A 22599-nucleotide genomic window follows, 5' to 3' on the forward strand; every position below is an offset into this window, starting at 1 on the left:
TCCACAAATACCAAAGTGAAATTGATAAATGAAAGCGTGTGTTGACCTCACACAGATTTCACGAATGCTAGGTTTTTTTTTCTGAAACGAGAACAATGAGACATGGCTGTTATTGTTTAGATATGGGTTTTCTTCCACATATCTGACTGACATTTCATATTGAATAGTCATTTTATGTTTAGAGTGGTCATCTGTGCAAATGCATCACCTGAACACAAATATTTTTAGGTAGGTTACCAATGCCACTGCTGGAGCTCTGCAACAACTGAACCATTAATAAGTAAATAATTAATCTGTGTTGTCTGACACATAATATTTATATACTGTACATCACATAAGGGTTTCCCAAACAAGGGTTTGCGAGTTGATGAAAAGCTAATAATGCACTGAATCCATATAATGAAAAATTGAAGTAAATGAATAAGGCTGCAATCGAAACAAAACTGAAATTGCGATGAATGGATTAGCGCAATTATTAAATTAAAATGAGTAAAATCAATCTCATTTGCATAATTTCATTTTCTAAATGTTTTCAATTAGCATTGTAATTAAAAATTACAAAATTAATTGTAATAATTAAAATGTATCATTGTAACAAAATCATTTCAAGTAATGATCAAATATTCAGTTTATTTTAAAGTGCAATTGTAATATTACAATAATATACTTCTGTCATAAAATAATAATAATTGTAATAATAAAAAATAGATTTTTTTTAATCACTGAAATTGTCTATTTGTTCTGTTTGCCTTTATATTTTTGTCAGATTTATTTTATTTTTTTTTTTTTTATAATTAGTTAAAATAATAATAATATAAAAACAATGATTTTATTTTCATCATTGAAAATGATAAAAATGTCTCCTGGTTCTTTTTGCCTCAGTAGCATGAGCCATTTTCTTATGAGACGAAATGTTTATCATATCGCAGTTTATCAAATCACAATTGCAATATATGCCAAAATAATTACACTATATTTTTTGACCAATATATTGTTTGATTACAAAATAAAAACCCAAATAAAACACAAAATGATGAAATATTTTATTTGTTTTCCTGCATGTCATTTGACCATTAACTAACATCAGAGCACCAAAAATATGCAAATGTGTTGTTAAATTATTGAAGTATTAATTCAAGGAAATATTTTATGTCAAAGGGGTTCAGCTGACAAAAAATATTTCTATAAATACAAACCAGAAATAGTGCAAATGACACTGTCTCACCTTGGGTTTTTTGAGTTGTTACTAAATGGAGGCACCATATAGAAACATGAAAAGATGAATATGATGTTAAAGAGTCCATATATATATTCATGGCTTAACAATTCTAATACATTTTAAAAAGTTTAATAATTGTATGAATTCCAAGAAAAAAATTTACATAATTAATACCAATGGTTTACATTTCAATAAATAAAGCAACAAAAGTTTGATTGCTACGGAAAACACTATAAAAGTGTGGTGTCGACTGTCAAATTGTGCTTTTCCCCAAGGCCTCAACACATTTCTAGAATGCGCAATGAATAAACACAGTACAGCATATGATAAACAAGCAACAGTTATTTGAGCTCGGTGAATAGCACAAACCATGATCGCAGCTAATTCACTGCATCATAACATGGATGGAATCAGGCCACGCGGGTCATGAGCTCCTCCAGCGCTCGCTCTCTGTGGTTCTCATGCACCAGAAGAACCTCTTTAATGGCGTGCTGCTGGAAGCCCATTTCATGAAACTGAGCAAGAAGGTGAAGGAACTCCTCAGCCTAAAATAGAAGAACAAATAAGGTTACAATATACACTAAAATTCAAAGGTTTTTGGTTGGTAAAACTATTATCATCAATACTTTTAATCAGCAAGGATGCACTGAATTGATGAAAAGTGACAATAAAAACATTTATAATGATACAAAAAGTTCTATTTCAAATAAATGCTGTTCTTTTCCAATTTCTATTTATCAAAGAATTCTAACAAAAAGAAAACTACTGTTTTCTCAAACTGTTCTAACATTGATAATAAACAGAGATATTTCTTGAGCAGCAAATCAGCATATTATAATGATTTCTGAAGGATTATGTAACACTGAAGACTGGAGTAATGGTGCTGAAAATTCAGCATTGCATCATAAAAATAAATTATATTTTAAACTATATTCAAATAGAAAACAGTTATTTTGAATTGTAAAAATATTTCACAATATTAGTTTAGTTTATTAATTTATAAAGCACATTTCAAAACAACAGAAGTTGCAACCAAAGTGCTGTACAGAGGTATTAAAACAAAATTAGAACAAAATTAAAACAGAATTAACACACTGGATCAAAACCTCGGAGACAAATGTAAAAATATAAACACCCTCAATTAAAACATAAAGAATACAAATAAGTTTTTAGGGAAGATTTAAAAGTAGAAACAGAAGGGGAATATAGAGAGGGAGACTGTTCCAGAGTCTGGGAGCAGCCACTGAGAAAGCCCGGTCACCTTTAGTTTTGTAACGTGAGCGAGGAACAGAAAGAAGTAGTTGACTGGAAGAACGTAAGGCTCTTGAGGCATTGTATGGGACAAGAAGATCACTGATATACTGAGGGGCAAGACCATGTAAAATTTTATAAACAAAAAGCAAAATTTTAAAATCAATCGGGGACTTAACCGGTAACCAGTGGAGAGAGGCAATCACAGGAGTAATGTGCTGACACTTTTTAGTGCCAGTCAAAAGCCTGGCTGCTGCGTTTTGAACCATCTGCAGACGATTTACAGTTGAATTAGGCAAACCCAGGTAAAGAGAGTCACAATAATCCAACTTTGAGGTAATAAATGCATGAATAACAGTTTCAAGGTCTTTCTTAGAGAGCATCATCTTGATTTTGGCCATAGATTTTAGCTGAAAGAAACTGCTTTTAACAATAGCACTAATCTGCTTCTCGAAACTTGAGTTGGAGTCAAAAATGACACCAAGATTTTTGACACAGTCATGAACATTTGAAGATAGAGAATCAAACTGATTAACTATGTCAGGGGTCATATTTGGTGGGGCGAAGATAACAATTTCGGCTTTGTCGTTGTTTAGCAGTAAGAAGTTCATGTCCATCCAACATTTTGTGTCACACAGGCAGTCAAACAGGCCAGACACAGAACCATTATTATTTTTGATAGGAAAGTAGAGCTGAGTGTCATCGGCATAAAAGTGGTATGATAAATTGTGTCTCTGAATAATATGACCAAGTGGAAGCATATATAATGCAAACAGAAGAGGACCCAGAATGGAGCCCTGGGGTACACCATAATGTATTGGAGCATGGGAAGAAAAACAATTCCCTACTTTAACAGAAAACGTTCTCCCTTTTACTGTATTTTGATCAAATAAATGCAGCCTTGGTGAGCATAAGAGACTGATTTGTGGTAGCACATTAAAAAAAGTCATACACATACCTTGGTCTCACAGTTCTGAAACATCTCAAGTGCTTCTTCAACCTGAGCTTCATCATAGCCAAGTTCACACAACCGATCACACGCCACCATATAACTCAAGATCTGCAAGAGAACAAACAAACAAACAAACAATCCTTCATACTGTACATGAACACAAACACAGTGGATCACTTTAACTGCAGGAACATGACTGAAGAAAAGCTCTCTGAGATTCTCGAACGCTTCATGAAAACAAGGCCAGGTCGAGTTCTAATGGACTTTTGGGGAGCACTAGTTTATCCCCTAACACTAAGTGATTAGATCAGCTGATCTGGTTATTAGGCACACTGTTGACGCAACAGTACGTCACCATAGCTGTGGACTTCTGAAAGATCATTAGATGAATGTGAGATGTAATTCATGAGAAGACTGGATGTCAGGCTCAGAGTGGACTGAAAGCGGAACGGCGTGAAACGTGAGAAGTGGGTGGATAAGAGTCACGAAGGAGCGGCTGGTCTGATTAATCTGTGTAACAAGATGAGCTTTGTTGATTCAAATCTGATCATCTGTCCCAACCAGCTGTCTGATGTCATGCTGAGCGGCTTACTGGGCAACTGAGGATACAGCTGAATATAAAATAATCAGGCCTTGCTTGCCAGTGAATGACTTCACAGACACATCATCACATTGCTTCAGGGCTTTAAAGGTATCTAATGATCTAGAAAAAATTCAAGTAAGCTTTGTACAGAGGAAAACAAATTCCTAATGACTACAATGCTTCATTATTGGTAGAAATGCACTCATAAGATGAGAAAAGTGGCATTTATTATTAAATAAATAAATATTTTTAGTTATTATTATTATTATTATTTAATAATAAGTTAATAATAACAACAATAATAATTTAATCATTTACATTGCTTTAAAAATAACATCAATAATAATAATTATTATTATTATTCATTTAATAAACATATTAGTTACAAACAAGTATTTAATTTATTATATATTTAATAATGAATTAATAAGACATTATTCTTTCTACAAGCCACCAAACTACACACAAGATTGAGAGATATTTTACTATCATTGATATTCTTTTACATCTTTAATATTTTGAATTAGACTTTATTGCATTTTCTGTTTTCACTTTAAATTTAGTTAGATTTTTTAACTTTTGTTGAGTGTTTTTGTAATTTTTTTATTTTTTTTTTAAATGTCACTTATTTGATTATTTTTTATTAGTTTATAATTGTATTCATTGGTTTATTTAGTGCTTAAGTTTATTGTGCACTTTCGTACTTCCAGACGAAGAGAAAAGTTGCAATTATGAAACAATTTTTATATTTCAGTTTTTATTCATGGTTTTGTTTTTATTTACCTATAACCCTGCATGTGATATCGGCAGTCAAAAATGAATTAAGGTAACTTATTAAACTAAATGTGATGTGGACGTACAATTATTTTATCAGTATCGCAAATCAAGCCATCCACATTATATGATTTTACACAAATCAGTCAAATGCAGAGCATCTTCTAAGTTTTCTTCAGCAGACTTCTCTGGCTGTATTCAGCTCCACTGCCCTCAAATGCTGATTTACTGATAGTCTTTTTCTCGTAAGCCCTTTTAAATAAACTTCAGTGTCATTTTTTCCACAATGCCCAACAACATTAATGCTATTTGCCAATGAGTATGGCTTCATGACTCAAGTGTTCTCCTGGGGGAAGCATTGTAATGCTGAGAGCTAGATACTAGCTCATTTTGGAAACTTCAGAGGGATCTGGTATCTATTTTTGTTGGGGGTTTTTTTTTTTCTCATCATACCCAGAATCAGATAAAATAGGATGGAACCAGATGTTTTGCTGTGACACAGAGCTGAAACTGAAGCACACAGGGATTGTGAGTGAAATCTCTGCCAATGATTTCTGACATTACTTAGGTTTTTCAAGATGAATACAGTATATCTGATAAATCAAATTAAATAAAACAGCAGTTGCTTTTCAAACGGACTTTCTCCAGTGACCTGGATAGACAAATGCTTTCATGGACATCTTGTTATGGGACTACACTGTAAAAAAAATAAAAAAATAAACCACCAATTTCAACTTAAAATCTAAAATTCAGTTGCTGCCTTATGTAAGTGTAATCAACTTGGTTGCATAAGTCATTTAAACTGAAATTATATTAAACCAACTTTAAAAAATCGAGTTGAATATTATATCACTAATATAACTCATCTAACTTATTTTGATGAGTTAAATGAATGTAAAAAACATAAGTTGTCATGACTTACATATCATAAAATTTTATAGTGTACTAAACTCAGAAACTCATAAAATATTTACTTTAAGTATTTAAAATACTTTAAGTCATCAAATGAAATAACAAATGAAAGTATGACCATTTTATGTATTATGTAATATTATTTGTTATATAAATTGTCAATAAATATAATACAATTATATAATTAATATTAAGAATATTATTTATATAATATTATAGTGTTTATTAATATTTTGTATTAGAACTTATTCTTGTTTGTTAGTATGAACATTTTAGTGCTTCAACTTCAATTAATTTTTAGTTAGTTGCCAAGGCAGCATTTCTAATTTTCTTTTTAATATTTTTTTATTTATGTTTTATTTCAGATTTATTTAAATTGACAATTTATTTATTTTAGTGAAATTAAAAGATTACTTTTATAAAGCCTTTCAAACCTAGTCTAAAGGTTTTTTTATGATTATGAGAAACATAAATGTGGTCAAGCATTCGTTCATAAACACACAACTGAACTATACTGGTAACCCAGCATGCACTTTGATTGACCTTCCCCCTGCGATACACCAAGGATGGTGCAGAGAGTCTCAGCATTACATCTCGACCCGCGAATGAATCCCATCTCTTATTTCACACTGAATCCCTGTAACAGTTCTCCCTCACTGACCTGCTCTGGACTCTGCTGGCCAGTTTTCTGGAGGGCGATGATGGCCGTACGGAGAGGGTAGCCCCGCTCGGTCACGGCCGCCAGCAGCTCCCTCTCCTCTGGGCTGAGAGCGGAGAGCAGCTCGACCGAAGAGTCTAGGACGGCAGCGTGGGAATTGAGTGGCCGTGATGGGGCCGGGGGGTAGGATGAACCCTGGGCCTGGAAAAAACAACAACAGTGCCTCATGGTCACAGTACCCTTGAGAGATGAGGGCAGGAAACACAATACTGAGAAAATCTAGAATGATAAACACACTATTGTTGGTGCAAGGTTTGATTCACACTTAAAAAACATTTTAAATATGTTCTGAAAACATTTGTATCAATGCTTTCGGTTGATACATTTATCTAAAGCGATTTACATCATATTCAAGAAGTTCATTTTATCAGCATGTGCATTTCTTGGGAATCAAACCCATGACCTTGGTGATATTAATGCCACTTTACCAGCTGAGCTACAGAAAGATAAACTAAAAAATAAATTACCGAGGTCCATGCACCGTAATTCTGTCATCATTTAGTATTTTTCCATACTATGGAAGTCAATGCTACCGTCAGCTGTTTGGTCACCAACATTCTTCAAATGATCTTCTTTTGTCCTCAACAGAATAAAGAAACCCATACAACTTGAAGGCGGGTAATTGATGACAGAATAAAAATATAATGCATATTATTTAGTAAACCTGTCACCACTTAAATGTGAGATAAAAACTACCATTTTAAGCAATTTTAGGTAATTTGCCATAGAAATACTATACAGTTTTTAACCTGTTATAGCACCACCTATTGCCCAATCTCCATTAAAGTTTGCATGCTTCTTCAGAATCATATGTTGCACATATTTACCAAATTTCATGAAGTTTTGAGGTTTTGTTCAGGAATTAGAAGGTTTTGGGTACATTTGGTCATGCCCATATTTTAAGTGACCCTGTTATAGCCATTCAAATACTGAAGTTCACAAAGAGTTTCAGCACTTGAGTCACAGTGATTCCTGGAAGAAATAGCCAAACATGGAATAAAACAACAGCGAAGGTCATTAAACTTCTGCAAAATGCATTTAATTAGTTTCCCGTTCATATTTTTAAAAAAAAAACTCTGTAACTGTAAATGAAAAAACTGATGAAAAACTACAAGCCCCCTGCCATATTCAGTGCACCGTGACCACGTGGCCGAGCAGGAGATAATGTCATGAGCATTAATAACGTGTTGGATTAGACTGTCAACAAAGGCGTAACCTTGAATCGTATCTTTGCTGAGAAAGACATTTCCCGAACACTTCCACTCGCTAATCCAGACGAATTTGTTGCAGCTTGGGAAGATTCCAGGAAAAGACTTAGCACTCGCTATTATTAGCTAGTTCATCTTCTGAGACATTGCAGAAATGTGCACCAAACAAAAAAAAAGAGAGAGAAGTACTTCAGAGACGTCATTCATGTCTAATATCTGAATGAACTGAATGGGATGCTCAGACAGTCATTTCATAAGGAACAACAAAATACCTAGCAGTCACAGTGAGACATATTAGCGCAGGATTTACAATGAATCCTTTTGGAACGTAGTGAGAAATGGCTAAATGCTTCTGGAAGACTGGCAGGACTCTGATGTCTCTTGCTGGAGTGATTAAAATACCTTTCTGGACTTATTGGAGGCTTGTCAGTTGAAGCCATTTATAGTAAGGGCAACGGTTGCCTTCTATGGACAACTGTTATTGTGAGCTCTGAACTATTAAAAACTTCAGTGAACTGGCAACTGAGAAAAGGTCTTCTTCATAGACATACAAAATATTTTGTAAACAGATTAAAGAAATGAGTTGTCTGTGCAGGGCTGTCTGTATTTACACTCCCAAAGAGTACAAACTGTAATTTCGGTACAACCAGACTTACCCAAACATGTCCAGTAAAGAGGAGTGTCGTTTATTTAAAATGTTTATTGTTACAGAGCCACTAATGACCCGCCATTTGCAGTAAATTTAAACCACACATTTTGGCATCTAAATGAACCATGTGTCTGTTTTTGTTTCATTGCACTTTGTACTTCATTGCATTTCGTACTTGTAGTGAAATCTATATGCTGAGAAGGATGTGTGCATATATGTGGGTGAAAAATCACTATACTTTTAGTCCCATTGCTTGAATTGAAAAGAATAACATTTGATTAGTATCCACTCTTCCCACTGACAACCAAAGAGCCAGAAGGAATTTAATTTGCTTAGCATTAACGACAGATATTACTGAAACAGGAGACCTGAAAAGTCACACTTGGTCTCTATGACAATTCTTCACTTTGTAAAAAGTCACAAAATTGCATTCTGGTTTTTGACATGTTTTTGGTGGCTCTGGATCGCCTTTAGTTTAAGGTCACATTTACCTTTGCATGGCAAAATTATGTTGAGCGAAATGCAGGCGCCTCAATAGAGTAAATGCAACTTATCTGTGAAGTCTACAAGCCAAAACCCATTTACAAGTTAGAATTTTAGCACATCCGGTTCTATTGTCCCAAAATAAAAGGGTTTTTAGTTTTTTAGTTAAATGCTTGAAATAGAGGTCAGTGGTCATAAAAGTCTCAAGATATTTTCACATTTTCAATGAAATACACGGTAACACTTTATTTCGATAGTCCACTTTAGACATTCTACTAACTATAAGTAACTTTGCAACTACATGTCAACTAGCAGTCATTAGAGTATTAGTAGACTGTCTGCTTAATATCTTCTAACACTTTATTTTGATGGTTCCACAGCATAAAACATACTGACTATGAGAAACTTTACAAGTATATGTCAACTTATTCTACTAACCCTAAACCTACCCTAACAGTCTACTCCGAGAGTTAGTAGACATGTAGCTGCAAATGAATGAGAATTAGTTGACATGTAGTTGCAAAGTTACTTATAGTCAGTAGAATGTCTGAAATGGACTATCAAAATAAAGTGTAACCAAACACACTAGTAATACAATCTTGTTTTTTTTTTTGTTTTTTTAAAGCTTTTACTTGTCTTGAAAAAGGTGGTTACAAAGGGCACTATAGAGGTTGACGGGAACATTAAACATCACGCAGAACAAGAAAACTCATCTACTCACTAGTCCACTTTTACAGCCTCGGTGTGTTTATATTCACACTCTTGCAAACTATTCTAACTCAAACTTCCAGGGAAATGTTTTTTTAAATAAAAACTGAAGAGCTTAGTGATGGCGATGTCTTGCGACTGTAGTGTAGTTCGTTTACAGCCTACGCTTTTTAAATTCTGCCAAGTGTATTTAGGTGTCAAAATGTAAAAACAAATTGAAGATTACCTTGATAAAGTGTGTAATGTGTGTAATCATACACTTTTGTTAGTGATGGACCTTATTTTCTGCATCAATCCAAAAACCAATTGAAAAATCCTTTTGGGTGATGCAAACTTCCAGGTTGGCCTACAAAAATACGTCATCACTCTAGTGCTCTACAATGCACTTTATTTCATAACCAAAGTGTGGACTCTGAGGCAGACTGCAAGAAGTTGAAGTCTTACCTTTGGGGTGGGATTGTTAATGCATTCAGACTGCAAGTTGTTGTGGGAGATTGTGGGAGATGCATTAGTACGACCAGCAGAGCTCTGACTCCTCTGGAAGTTTCTTTTGGGTGAGTTACGCCTGCAGTGGGAAGACGACGTCCCCTGGCGCTGTGCAGCAAGGCTGCAAGGTGAAGGCAGCTTGAGGAAGTTTGATGATCCACAAGTGTGCAAGTCTTTCAACCCTGGTCCCTGTCTTGGCAAACCCAAACCACCCCGTTTGGACTGTGCTTCACCATCAGCAAGATCTTCTTCTGTAAACTCGTCATCTTCTGAGTCAGAGATGGTGAATTTGACTCGAGCGTTCATCGTGCGGTAGTGGGCCGCGTTTAAGCTGCGGCTGCGGGGGCGAGGGTTGGGTTCCCAGAAGTCACTGCTCCAGCGGCTGGCTAACCTGCTCTCCTGAGGGCTGCTGAACATCATCCAGTATGGAGGACAGGTCGCCGTCAGCTCGCACGAAGAGCGGGGATTGAGGGTTGGATAGCCGCCCTGGAGACCCGTGAGAACCCAGTTCTCCAGACTGAAGACATACTGAAACATCAAAACACAAAAGAGACATCTTTAGATTTGATTTTCACATGATATCATCAATGTCAAACATCATCTGATGACATCTAAACCAATGTTTTTCGTAACTTGCAGTTTACATGCCAAGTCAACATCAAAATGAAGCCAACTGGGAGCATGTCAGTGCTTTTCTAACTACAAAAACACAATCTATTTTTAATTTGCAACCCTATTTACTTACATTACAGATATGGCCTTTTTTGGGGGGGAATCAACAAACCAGAAAAAATGCTTATGATGGTATCATCCTAGAAATAATATATACACAATTTTGAAAGAAAAACACTTTCTTAAGGCTGGAATACAGTACAAGGCTTTTGCCCAGATCTAGATGAGTCGAAGCTAGTTACCAAAAATCAGAACCAGTCTGCAGATTTTGGGCAGTTGGAATTGACAGATTTGGCAGAAAATCAAATATTGTATGATGTACACACTTTTAATTGTTTTTTCTTAGCTCCAGACTATGAATCCATGCAGTCGGAGGATATCAGACATGTTTGATATTTTGAGACGATTTTAGGCACATATATTATTTTTTAAATTTCATGCATCTCCAAGCAACAAGATGCACATTTCTGTGTGAATTTTTACGTTTGGAACAATTTGAAAGTCTGCTAATGTGTGATGCCTAATGTTTTAAAAACTGCAGATTTTAAAAGCCGTGCAGTATCCAGATTAGTTGTCTGCATGGGCTGTTGCTAACTATAACTGCTTTATATAAATGATACCCACTTCTAGATTTTACAGTCAAAGCTCCTTCACTTGGGGAATAAATGAATCAAGGCTAACTATTCAGCACTGGTAACTGAAAACATGAGTAATTCTGCATCCGAGCCACTAGGTGCCAGTATAAAGTCCAAGACCACTAACATCAACAAAACAATTAAATACATGATTAGGGATAATTCCTAATAATTGCATAAATACTGCACTGACTAGCCTTCATAAAGTAAGATTTGCTTCACGAGTTGTACTAGTAACTTAAATTTCATCTAAATGAATGTTGAGCTACTGCTATGGGAATCCCTCTGAATATTACTAACATCTGCCGTTATCAGCATTATGAATCATTGAGCACCACAAAACAGATGTGAAAAAGAGAAGTATTCACACACCAGCCAAATATTACACATCAATTTGCATCCTAAATCCTAAGTCCTAAATGCAAAATCAAGCGTGCAATGCTCTAAGGCAGGTACACAATGTTGTTCTTGGACAGACGTGGGACAAATGGCTAAGAATTGACAGAAACTCAAGTTCAACACATAGCCATAAAAGGTTCACATTAGCTTATTTCGATTACATTGTAATAACCCCTGACAGCAGTATGTTTTCTTTGCAAACCTTGACCAGTAACACACAAACCCTTAGGAATTTTAGGCATTTTATCCCAACGGATCTACAGTAACAATTACATCAACAATATTCCCTTGATTACTGAGAGCCAAGAACTCTTTTCACCCTCACTGTTTAGTTTTTGTAATCAGAGATATAATTGTACTGTATTTTTGACATGGACCTCATGTCGCTCGCACACCTCTAGGCTAAAGCAACAGTGTACTAGACAGATTACATGTCAGTGTAATTATAGAGCAAGAATGGGTTAGAGGTGGCAGGGATACGCTTACACCAATGCATGTTACAAGTGTCTTTGTATTTTCCCATGACCTTGTTAGTGACAGCCTGCACTCAGTCAAAATTACATTAAGGCCGACAGCTGCTGTAATCAGTGGATGCTCATGGCAAATTACATTGAGCCTAATGCAGTTTATGGAAGTCGCAGATGCTCTCTTGGGAAAGGTCTTTAAGATTTCAGAAACACATTCAGTAATTCAGTATTAGGACAGAAATCAAAGTTCCCTTGAGAGGTGCCGCCTCTCGATCTGTGCTGAATATTAATGTGATAGAGCCTGCATAAAGTACACTACCTTTCAAAAGAGTCAGTAATATTTGTTATTTGTTAAAGAAATTCATACTTTCATTCAGCAAGGATGCACCAAATTGATCAAAAGTTACAGTAACGACTGGGTTACAAAGAATTTCTGTTTCAAACAAGTGCTCTTCTTTTGAACTTTTCATTTATAAAAAATGTGTTTCCACAAAAATATTAAGCAGCACAAGTGTTTTCAACATTGATAACAATATTAAATATTTCTTGAGAAGCAAATCAGCATATTTTTCTGAATGATTTCTGAAGGATCACTGAAGACTGTAATGACACTGAAGAGTAATGATGCTGAAAGTTATTTTAAATTGCAATAATATTTCACAATATTACTGTATTTCTGATCAAATAAATGCAGCCTTGGTGAGCATAAGATACTTCATTCAAAAACATTTTTCACTGACCACAAAGCAATAGTGTATGTGAAGGGACGCTTAAGCCACATTTAATATATATAAATGTCAATGAATCATGAAATAATAAATCAATCTAAAAAATCTTCATTTCAATATCTAAGACAGCAATGGGATTAAATGGACAGAAAATGCATGCTCAAGATTCAACGATTCTCATCAAATTATCATCATCTCAGGTTTCTCTTCAGTCTCAAGAAATCTCAGTCTGTACTCACAAGTGACAACATACTGAAGACCACAATCAAAACATTTCTCATCCAGTTCATCAAAGAACAAATAATCTGAGCTTCTATCCAAATTCTTTTTATGGCTATATACACCTAACTGCACATCAGCAATTGTTAATTTTGTTAACAATAAAGTTATTTCTCCCAAGAACTCTTAGTAGAAAAACTGAGACAACATTGATACACTCTTCACAAAGAAGATAAAATGTATTAAGGTGGTCAAATGTTAGTGGAACATTAACGTAAGGAAATACACCAGTGTGAAACTGAGAAGAACTGACTTCATACATCCACTAAAATTCACCTTGGCACCAGCTAGTTAAAAGTAATTCCCAAAATGGCTCAGGAAAAGAATAGCTGCAATTGTTTCACGATGTGAAAAGTGTGTGTTAAAGTGTCCAAATGCATTTTGATGCCAACTGATCACATCAGGTCAAAAACATGCATTTTAGAGAGCATCAGACCTCAGTTTCTTGCAGTATCTTCAGGTAGTCGGGCAGAATGATTTCTGGAGCTGTGAGGAGCTCAACCTCTTCTTTAGCATCCTCAAGAAAGCCAAGAGGGATCTTAAAGGCCACCTCATCCAGACAGGACATATCACCCTTATCTGAAAACAGAAAAGGCAAATAAAGAAACGTCTGACACCAAAAGTACACCATCTGTCAAACATTTGGAATGTTAGAATGATTTCCGAAGGATCATGTGACACTGAAGCCTGGAGTAATGATGCTGAAAATTCAGCTTTGCATCACAGGAATAAATTACATTTTATAATGTATTCAAATAGAAAACAGGCATTTTAAATTGTAATAATATTTCACAATATTACTGATTTTACTGTATTTCTGATCAAATAAATGCAGCACTGGTGAGCATAAGAGACGTCTTTCAAAACATTAAAAACCTTCCAAACTTTTGACAGGTAGTGGAATAACGCATGACAAAAACCAGAAAGTCAAAAACTACAGTCGCAGTGTTTTTTCCAAGTTCTTGCTTCTCAGAAAACACCTACGTGTTCTCCGTTTGGCTGAAACTTCTCTATATTTGTTAACCCCTTACACAATAGTAAGGAGACTAGAGGATTAAGGATTAAAGATTACTGAGACTCGACCACCTGATCGTCTCAACGTCACTGCTGTGTGACGCATGCTTCATCACATGTACACCTGTCAGAACCCTCACTGGAAGAGATGATGCATTTTTCTCAAGACTAGTTATAGTTTGTCTGAAAGTAGTTATAGAAATTATCTTCAGAAAACCTGGCCCAGTGTTAATGGAAAGTCAGTGCCCTGCACCAGACGGTCTGCTGACGCTCTTCACTTTGGACAGATGCTCAGATCTGCTCCTAATATGCTGCTCCGCACCTTTTTCACCAGATGGTTTTAGATTTTCAATCTGAGCTAAGTCTTAACAGCCAGATGCCCGGTAAGCTCTTAAATTGTTTTCCTTCTTGTGCAAGAAAGAACAATGGAAAGTTCAATAAGTTGCAGTATTCTGCCTAAACCTCAAGCAGAAAATACTGCAAGTGAGTGATCTATATCAATGCCTCACTGAACAAAAGTATGAGTATATCTAAACTAATCAGATATTGATAACACTTTACATTAAGGTTCCATTTGTTAACATTAGTTTAACTACATCAGTTAACATGTACTAACAATGAAAAAAAAATATATATATATATATATATTAGTAGCACTTTATTTTCCAGTCCTCTTCCTCATGTGCATACTATGTACTTACTATAACTAGGTAATACCTACACTGAAAAAAGTGATAAGTTGACTTAACTTAAAAAATTGGAAATCCATTACCTTAAAATGATTAAGTAAATAATAATTAAAAAAAAAAAAAAAGTTAAGTGAACTTGACAATTCACTTAACTTATTTTTATAATTATCAGGTACTTAAACATTTTAAGGTAACGGGTTTCCTCAATTTTTTTAAGTTAAGTCAACTTTTTACAGTGTAAGTACTAACTCTGAACCTACCCCTAAACATAACCCTACCCCATGTAGTTATCTTATATTACCAGTACTTTCTTAGGTAGGTACACTGTAAGTACATGTAAGTGAACGTACTGTAAAATAAAGTGCAACCAAAATATATATATTAAAAAAACAGCATTTATTAAGCTAAATTAATGTTAATTTTAGCATTTATTAATACATTAATACAATCAGAAGTTGTATCTGTTATTATAATTTAATGGACCTGAGTTAACATGAACTAACAATGAACAGTTGTATTTTTTTATTAATTAACATTAAGACGATAAATACTGTAATAAATATATTGCTTATTGTAAGTTGATGTTAGATAAATCATTAAAATTAACTAATAGGACCTTATTGTAAAGTGCTACCAACATAGTTTGCTTAATTTGACATAACAGAAAATTAAATGGATAAAAATAGTGAATTTAATAAAAAAAATATTGAAATAATTTATTTTTAAAAACACTGCAATACTGTAACCACATACTGCATTTACTGTAAAAAAAAATGTGTACACCTATAATAAAATGTTTTATGTAATATCTGCATAAAGTTTTATTAGAATCTTACACATTTCTACAATTACTATAAAACATTTATAAATATATAAAATTCTACATTACATTTATATTACATACACTGAAATCAAACAGCCTTCATTTAAACTCATGACATTAATTTAAATAATGACTTAACACAACAAAAACGAACGAAGAATGCCAAATTAATATAATTAAATGTATTTTTAAACAAACCAATTTATCAAACAAACCAAAAAAACGTACATTTAAATAATTAGTTTAATGTACATTAGCCACTTCACATAGAAGTTGTGATGAATGTTTACTCACCTCCTGGGTCTCCTGCGTGTGCTGCGTGTGCTGGTCTCAGTGGTGTGATGTGGACAGTGTTACGGTCACTCTTCACAGAGCCGTGTGTTGATTCCTCTGCTCCACTAATCCACTGTCACAACACACACTCACACTGGCTGTTTACCTGAGCCGCTCACACCTACAGGAAGTCAACCTGAAGCATCCACATTTAGAAAACCTTCACATTTATTTCCTTTGACAAGTAAAGAATTACTTTGTCATGTCAAATATTACACAAACATAATGGATCTGTACATATCTAGATACATATCTTATTATTTGTAAACAACACAATCAACCTGATTGTCTTAAGCCGTCCACAGAAAAACAATGTGAGGTAATCAGTCTTCTGGCATTTTCACAGAACAACATGTGATTTGAAGGACTACTAATAGACTGAGCTTCCTTCAAATAAATGTGTGAATCTCTGCCAATAACCTGTACAACACATTTCACCCCAAACCTAAGCCTGTTCTTTGCATCATAGCATTATTTGTATGAAATTTAGAAAGAAACCCTATTCTCATTACCATAAGGCAAAAAAACAACAACAGTATGTATAGGTGATCAAAGAAGGCTGTGAAAATTAATCTGCATTGTTTATCCTTTTGATCTTTTATTTAAAAATGTCAAAAAAAAAATACAATCTTTCATTGGATAATAATAATTTAAAATGGGGGGAAATATCATTATGAAATAAATGTTTTTCTCTAATACACGTTGGCCACAATTAACGGCACCCTTTTATTCAATACTTTTTGAAATCTCCATTTGCCAGTTTAACAGCTCTAAATTTTCTCCTATAATGCCTGATGAGGTTAGAGAACACCTGACAAGAGATCAGAGACCATTCCTTCATCCAGAATCACTCCAGACCCTTTAGATTCCCAGCTCCATGTTGGTGCTTCTTCTCTTCAGTTCACCACTCATCTTCTACAGGGTTCAGGCCAGAGGACTGGAATGGCCAGCAGAAGCTTGGTTTTGTGCTCAGTGACACATTTTTTTTTGGTTTTGAGGTTTGTGTTTGGATTATTGTACGGTTGGAAGATCCAAATACGGCCCAATATAAGATTTCTAGCATGGACAGTCAGTTTTTAATTCTTTATATGTTGGTATTTGATAGAATCCATGATGCCATGTGTCTAAACAAGATATCCAGGACCTCCAGCAGAAATACAGGCCCACAACATCAAAAATACAGCAGTATATTACATTGTACACATGGGGTACTTTTTATCCCTGTGTTCACCAAACCCATCTTGAGTGTTTGCTGCTAAAAAGCTTTTTTTTTTTTTTAAGTTTCATCTGACCATAGAAGCCAGTCCCATTTGAAGTTCCAGTCGTGTCTGATAACTGAATATGCTGGAGTTTGTTTTTGGATGAGCTAAAAGAATCACCCCCTCTCTCCAGCTGAGGTCCTTGGAGAGTCTTTAGCCACTTAAATTCTCCTCCTCACCGTGCATTAGGACGATATAGACACACGTCCTCTTAAAGGCAGTTTCCTAACATTTTATGTTGATTGGAAATTCTTAATTATTGCCCTGATGGTGGAAATGGGAATTTTCACTGCTCTAGCTCTTTTCTTAAAGCCACTTCACTAATTTGTGAAGCTCAATTATCTTTTGCTGCACATCAAAAATATATCCTTAGGTTTTTCTCATTGTGATGGATGATTAAGAGAATTTGGGCTTTGTTTTCCCTCCTATTTATATTTCTGTGAAACAGGAAGCCATGGCTGGATAATTTCATGTTCATAATCACCCTGGAGTGCTCAAAATTGTGAATATGAATGGAAATATACTTCAGAGATATTTTACTCTTATTTTTTTTTATTTAAGAATTTCTAGGGGTGCCAATAATTGTGTCCAACGTGTATTTGAGAAAAACATTTATATTTTTATAATGATATTTCCCCCCCCCCATTTCAAATTCTTATTAAACTGTAACATTTATACATCTTAGTAGTATTTGTTTTATTGATTTTGGGAAGATATAAAAAAAATATATATATTTTTCTAATTTTAGTATTATTATACTAATTTTCAGTAGTGTTATTTAATAAGAATTAAGTTAATAAGAATTTAATAACAACCACCACTGCGAAAAATGCCAATTACATTTTTAAAAATCCAAGCAAATTATGGTAATAAGAATTTGTTTAAGATGCACTTAACAATCATAAGAATAACGTCACAATTAAAAAAAGTAAATGGCCCTAAAAAAAAAAAAAAAAAAATTATAAAAAGTATAATTCCTTTGGTTTTGGGGTGAAATGTTTCTGTGAGATTCACCCAAACTTGTATAATTGAATCTGGTCACACATTGTCCCAGCCAAACATGAATGAACCCAGATGAATGAACAGTCCGTCGGGTCACAAGCATCATTTCTCCAGGGCCGTGGCCCAGATGTCGTCGGCTGGTTGGTCGGGCAGAACCCAGCCCTGAGGAACCGATGTACCGTCAGGGTGTTCGGCAGAAACCAGGAACTGATCCCACTCCCTCCTGTCAGGGGAAACACGATATGAACACATTCTTTGAGTTATGTCACATTTACTCAGAGAGTTATTTTTAGAGCTTATTTCTGATCTGAAAATAGACCTTATTTGAATCAGCGCAGGAAAAGAGCACTCTGCCTGTGTGTAGTAATCTAGGAACGGCTGAAGAGGGTGATCAGGAGGCAATTCAGCTAAACAAAAACAAAGGAATACAGTTTACATGTGTGCAGTTAAACAATTGCTAACAATGAAACAGGGGAACAAGTGCCATATAAATACCACTGCACAAAAAGATAAACAGCTGGTTTATTCTGTACTATTTCAAGATGTGCTACACATATATATACATATGCACATACAGTGAAGTACATACTGAAACAGAAAAATGACTACACTGCCAACTAGTGGTGTCTTTAGGAAAACAAGCCTAATGAATGACCAGAAAACTTGCTTTGGACCTATATTGTTTCATTCATGCATATTTACATTTATAGTGTGCATATAGAAAAAGAGAAAAAGAGACAGAAAACAAATAAAGTGAAACGAAATGAAATTTAAAATAACCAATTTAAAATAGTTTTCCATTTTATTACATTGGCTATTTAGCATATTAACCCCACACACACATATTAACATAACAGTACAACGGTTTTCAAAATTGAAAAATCTAAACAATTTCAACATTCAACATCAAAATGATTTTCTAGAAGCATATAGAAGTGTAGTTGACACACACACACACACACACAGACAGACAGACACATAGATAGATATGTACACGTAAAATTACCTCCAAATAGCATTGCATCCACCTCTCGCTTCTTCTGCAGCAGCTTCTCTTTTTCTTTCTTCTGTCGTTTCTCGCGGTCTCGTTTGCGCTCCTCCTCCTGCTCTCCCTCCAGCATGACTCTCAGAGCCTTCTCCTCTGTCGCGTACACAGCCGTGCGTTTACAGATCAGGCTCCTCAGCCGCTCCAAGTGACCCTCAAATTTCTCATCACTCTCCTTTCCTGGAAACATGCCTGTGTAAAATTGGAAAAAACGAAAGGAAATTGAGCATTATAGGTGAAGTAATTAAGCTAAATTAATTTTTGTTGAAATTATATTTTAAATCCCAGTTTAATATGTAGAAAAACCGTTCATAGGTGTGAAGAATAATGTTACACAAAAAGTGTCAAGATCAATTTCTTAGGGACATTTTTTACATTAAGTCATATTTTTGTGTTTTACCCTTCCTGGCCGCAGCCTCTTTCCGGAGTTTTCTGAGTTTTTCCAGAGATTTCAGGATGTCCAGCATTCTCTTGGCATCGGCTTGTTTCTTTCTGACCTCTGAGAGAACAGCATCAGCAGCCATCTTCAACTCTTTCTCCTGAACAACAACAAAACATTTAGATCAGACACTGTTTGACATTTGAATGCATGCTCTCAACTGCATTTGAGACAAACTACAGCATATACTCTCTAAATATATATATATACCCTGAAATAAATAAATTATATATATATATATATATATATATATATATATATATATATATATATATATATATATATATATATATATATATATATATATATATATATATATATATATATATATATATATATATATACCATAATTAGTAATAGATGGTTCTGCATAGTTAACATAGCAGTGGTGTCCAATTTGTGAAAAAACTGTTCCTTTGAGTCGGTTCTTTTACAGGAAAAGTTAATTAAGAGATTTTTTTTAATTTTTTGTTTGTTAAAATGTTATTAAAACTATAATCTGATTATAAACCAATATTCACAAAAACATGTCTGATTTTAAAAGTAAACACTATAGAAACACCCAGAATATTCTTAATAAACTGCCCATTTTTGACAAAAACGGCAACATCTGTTCAAAGCAAATTAGTGAGAAAATATTTAAAATTCATAATATATTTAATTTCCTCTTAACTGAAACATTTTATTAAAAGAAAACTAATTGAAATATTTTATACAATATCTAAATAATATAGTACAATATTAATTAAAATTCTAAAATTATTTATATAATATCTAAATATTATAGTATTATATTAATAATAAAGTATAATAATAAATGTGTGTGCGTGTGTATATATAAATATATATAGTATATTTAATAAAATAACAATAATGGTCTAAAAATAATAGTATAATATTAATTAATGATAGGTATATACATTGTTATAGGACAAATTAAATATCTGATGTGGATATCTAAATAATACAGTACAATACTAATTAATATTAACAATTAAAATGATAAAATATTATTATACAACATTTAAATAATATGGTATGTTATTAATATAGTATAATAAATGTATATATAGAACTACAAAATCATAATAATAGTATAATATTAATTATAAGCTGCACAATATTAGTATATATATATATATATATATATATATATATATATATATATATATATATATATATATATAAATAAATATAATATTTTATGGGACATTATAAGAAATATATTAATAGGACATTAAAATAATAGATAACATGAATGAACCATTGATGGCAAAACTGAGTGTGTCACGCCTCTATTGGAAGATACTGATATAAGCTGAGTTTTCCTCACTCTGTTCTTCTCCTCCACTTCTTGAATGCGTTTCATCTGCCATTTATCAATCTCCGCCTCTCGTTCAGCACGTCTAGTCTCCTGTTCCTCCTTTTCCTCCCTTTGCACCATCTTTCTTCTCCTCATCCTTGCTCTCTTCTTGTTAATCAGCAGTAATTTCCTCTTGACGTTGCTGACACAGTCCGGGTCCTTCAGATTCGTCAGGCTCTCCTGGATGCTGCTCTTCAGTTTGTTTGCTTTCGAGAGGCTCTGAGTCCAAACATCTTCATTTTCCAAATTATCCTTCAGCATCTGACACACGATATTTAACTCAGACAGCATTTTAACAGTCCCATACAGCTTCTCTCTGAACTGAGAGATGGAGGGTTTGGACTCGGTTTGCTTTGGTTCAATGGATTTATTTCTTCTTTTAAGCAAAAAACTCTGAAGCCACTGCTGATCTCTCAGTCTCTGCATGGATTCTTCATCAGAAGCAGTTATTTTTTGATGGTCCAGCCAGGGTCTGTTCATGGACTGGTTGTTAAATGGGTAATTTTGCCGGTTGGAGGTGTAAACCTGAGCTGGATTATCCGGTCTGGTGTTGGACTGATATGATGGAGGGGCTGGATTTGGAAACTGTTGTTGATTTGGTGGGAATTGTCCCCTGAAATGATGCTCAGGAGCACTCCACTGGTTCTGGGGCCAAGAAGAAGGCGGTTTCTCGCTGTGCGGAGGAGGTTCAAAGCTCCCTGGAGGAGGTCTGCCCGGGTCGAAGGGTGGAAACGGGGCCCAGTGATGCTGTAGCGCCGGTGGTGGATGTTGATAGCCGCTCCAGGCGTGTCCCGCTGCAGGAGGAGGTGGAGGAGGCATCGGCGGCGGTCCTCCTCCTGCGTAAACCGCGCCATCTAAACCCGCGGGAGGCGGCGGAGCGCCCATATAACTAAACTGCTGAGGGTTATCCATTATTTCACGCTGAAATCAACTGCAATCCGGCGCTGTTGTGAGGTAAGTTCAGAGAACAGCCTATAAACGGAAGTTATGAATGAAGAACTTCCGGGACGTCTTCAAAATAAAATCCCCTTCAAATTAAGAGTCAGATGTTCCTAATAAAGAGGGACACAACTAACTGTCCAAAATATATATTAAATATATATATATATTTAATAAGAAATTATGCGTTCAATTGATTAAAAGCGAGAGTAAAGACGTTTATGTTGTTACAAAATATATATATTTTTTCATTTAAAAACAAAAAGGCTATTTATTTATTAAAGAATCACGAAATGTACGGTTTCCACAAAAATATTAAACAGCGCATTGATATTAATTAAAAAAAAAAAAGAAAAAGTGACATGTGACACTGAAAACTGGAGTCACGACGCTGAAAATTTAGCTTTGCCATCACGGGAATAAATTACATTTTAAAATATATTCGAATAGAAGACAGTTATTTTCAATTGTAATATTATTTCACAATATTACTCTTTACTGGATTCTTATTAAAGAATACAGCCTTGGAGAGCATGAGAGACAATAAAAATACAATAAAATTTAAATTAA

General features: G+C 34.4%; 2 protein-coding genes across 2 annotated transcripts; both read right to left on the reverse strand.

Moving 5' to 3' along the window:
* Nucleotides 1-1055: 1055 nt before the first annotated feature.
* Nucleotides 1056-16084, reverse strand: ubap1lb (ubiquitin associated protein 1-like b). The gene is made up of 6 exons (XM_058783583.1): nt 15944-16084; nt 13560-13702; nt 9902-10471; nt 6353-6550; nt 3429-3530; nt 1056-1764 (listed from the first exon to the last, which is right to left on the reverse strand). The coding sequence occupies exons 2-6, from the start codon at nt 13689-13691 to the stop codon at nt 1630-1632; spliced, it is 1137 nt and encodes a 378-aa protein (XP_058639566.1). The 5' UTR covers nt 13692-13702; nt 15944-16084; the 3' UTR covers nt 1056-1629.
* A 2244-nt stretch (nt 16085-18328) lies between these two features.
* pdcd7 (programmed cell death 7) lies at nt 18329-22102 on the reverse strand. The gene is made up of 5 exons (XM_058783582.1): nt 21061-22102; nt 19689-19827; nt 19250-19480; nt 18563-18650; nt 18329-18466 (listed from the first exon to the last, which is right to left on the reverse strand). The coding sequence occupies exons 1-5, from the start codon at nt 22000-22002 to the stop codon at nt 18346-18348; spliced, it is 1521 nt and encodes a 506-aa protein (XP_058639565.1). The 5' UTR covers nt 22003-22102; the 3' UTR covers nt 18329-18345.
* Nucleotides 22103-22599: the final 497 nt, after the last annotated feature.

Source organism: Onychostoma macrolepis, chromosome 07 (genome assembly GCF_012432095.1).
Source record: "Onychostoma macrolepis isolate SWU-2019 chromosome 07, ASM1243209v1, whole genome shotgun sequence".
Taxonomy (NCBI): domain Eukaryota; kingdom Metazoa; phylum Chordata; class Actinopteri; order Cypriniformes; family Cyprinidae; genus Onychostoma; species Onychostoma macrolepis.

What these genes read in the sequence shown, in the direction of transcription:
- ubap1lb (XM_058783583.1), bottom strand. Translation starts at nt 13,691, where the DNA reads ATGTCCTGTCTGGATGAGGTGGCCTTTAAGATCCCTCTTGGCTTTCTT. An exon ending in GCCAGCAGAGTCCAGAGCAG is followed by an intron (nt 3,531 to 6,352) that starts GTCAGTGAGGGA and finishes GTTCTCTTGCAG; the next exon opens with ATCTTGAGTTATATGGTGGC. An exon ending in TTCAGAACTGTGAGACCAAG is followed by an intron (nt 1,765 to 3,428) that starts GTATGTGTATGA and finishes CTTCTATTTTAG; the next exon opens with GCTGAGGAGTTCCTTCACCT.
- pdcd7 (XM_058783582.1), bottom strand. Translation starts at nt 22,002, where the DNA reads ATGGATAACCCTCAGCAGTTTAGTTATATGGGCGCTCCGCCGCCTCCC. An exon ending in AGAGGCTGCGGCCAGGAAGG is followed by an intron (nt 19,481 to 19,688) that starts GTAAAACACAAA and finishes AATTTTACACAG; the next exon opens with GCATGTTTCCAGGAAAGGAG. An exon ending in GGATGCAATGCTATTTGGAG is followed by an intron (nt 18,651 to 19,249) that starts GTAATTTTACGT and finishes GTTTTTGTTTAG; the next exon opens with CTGAATTGCCTCCTGATCAC.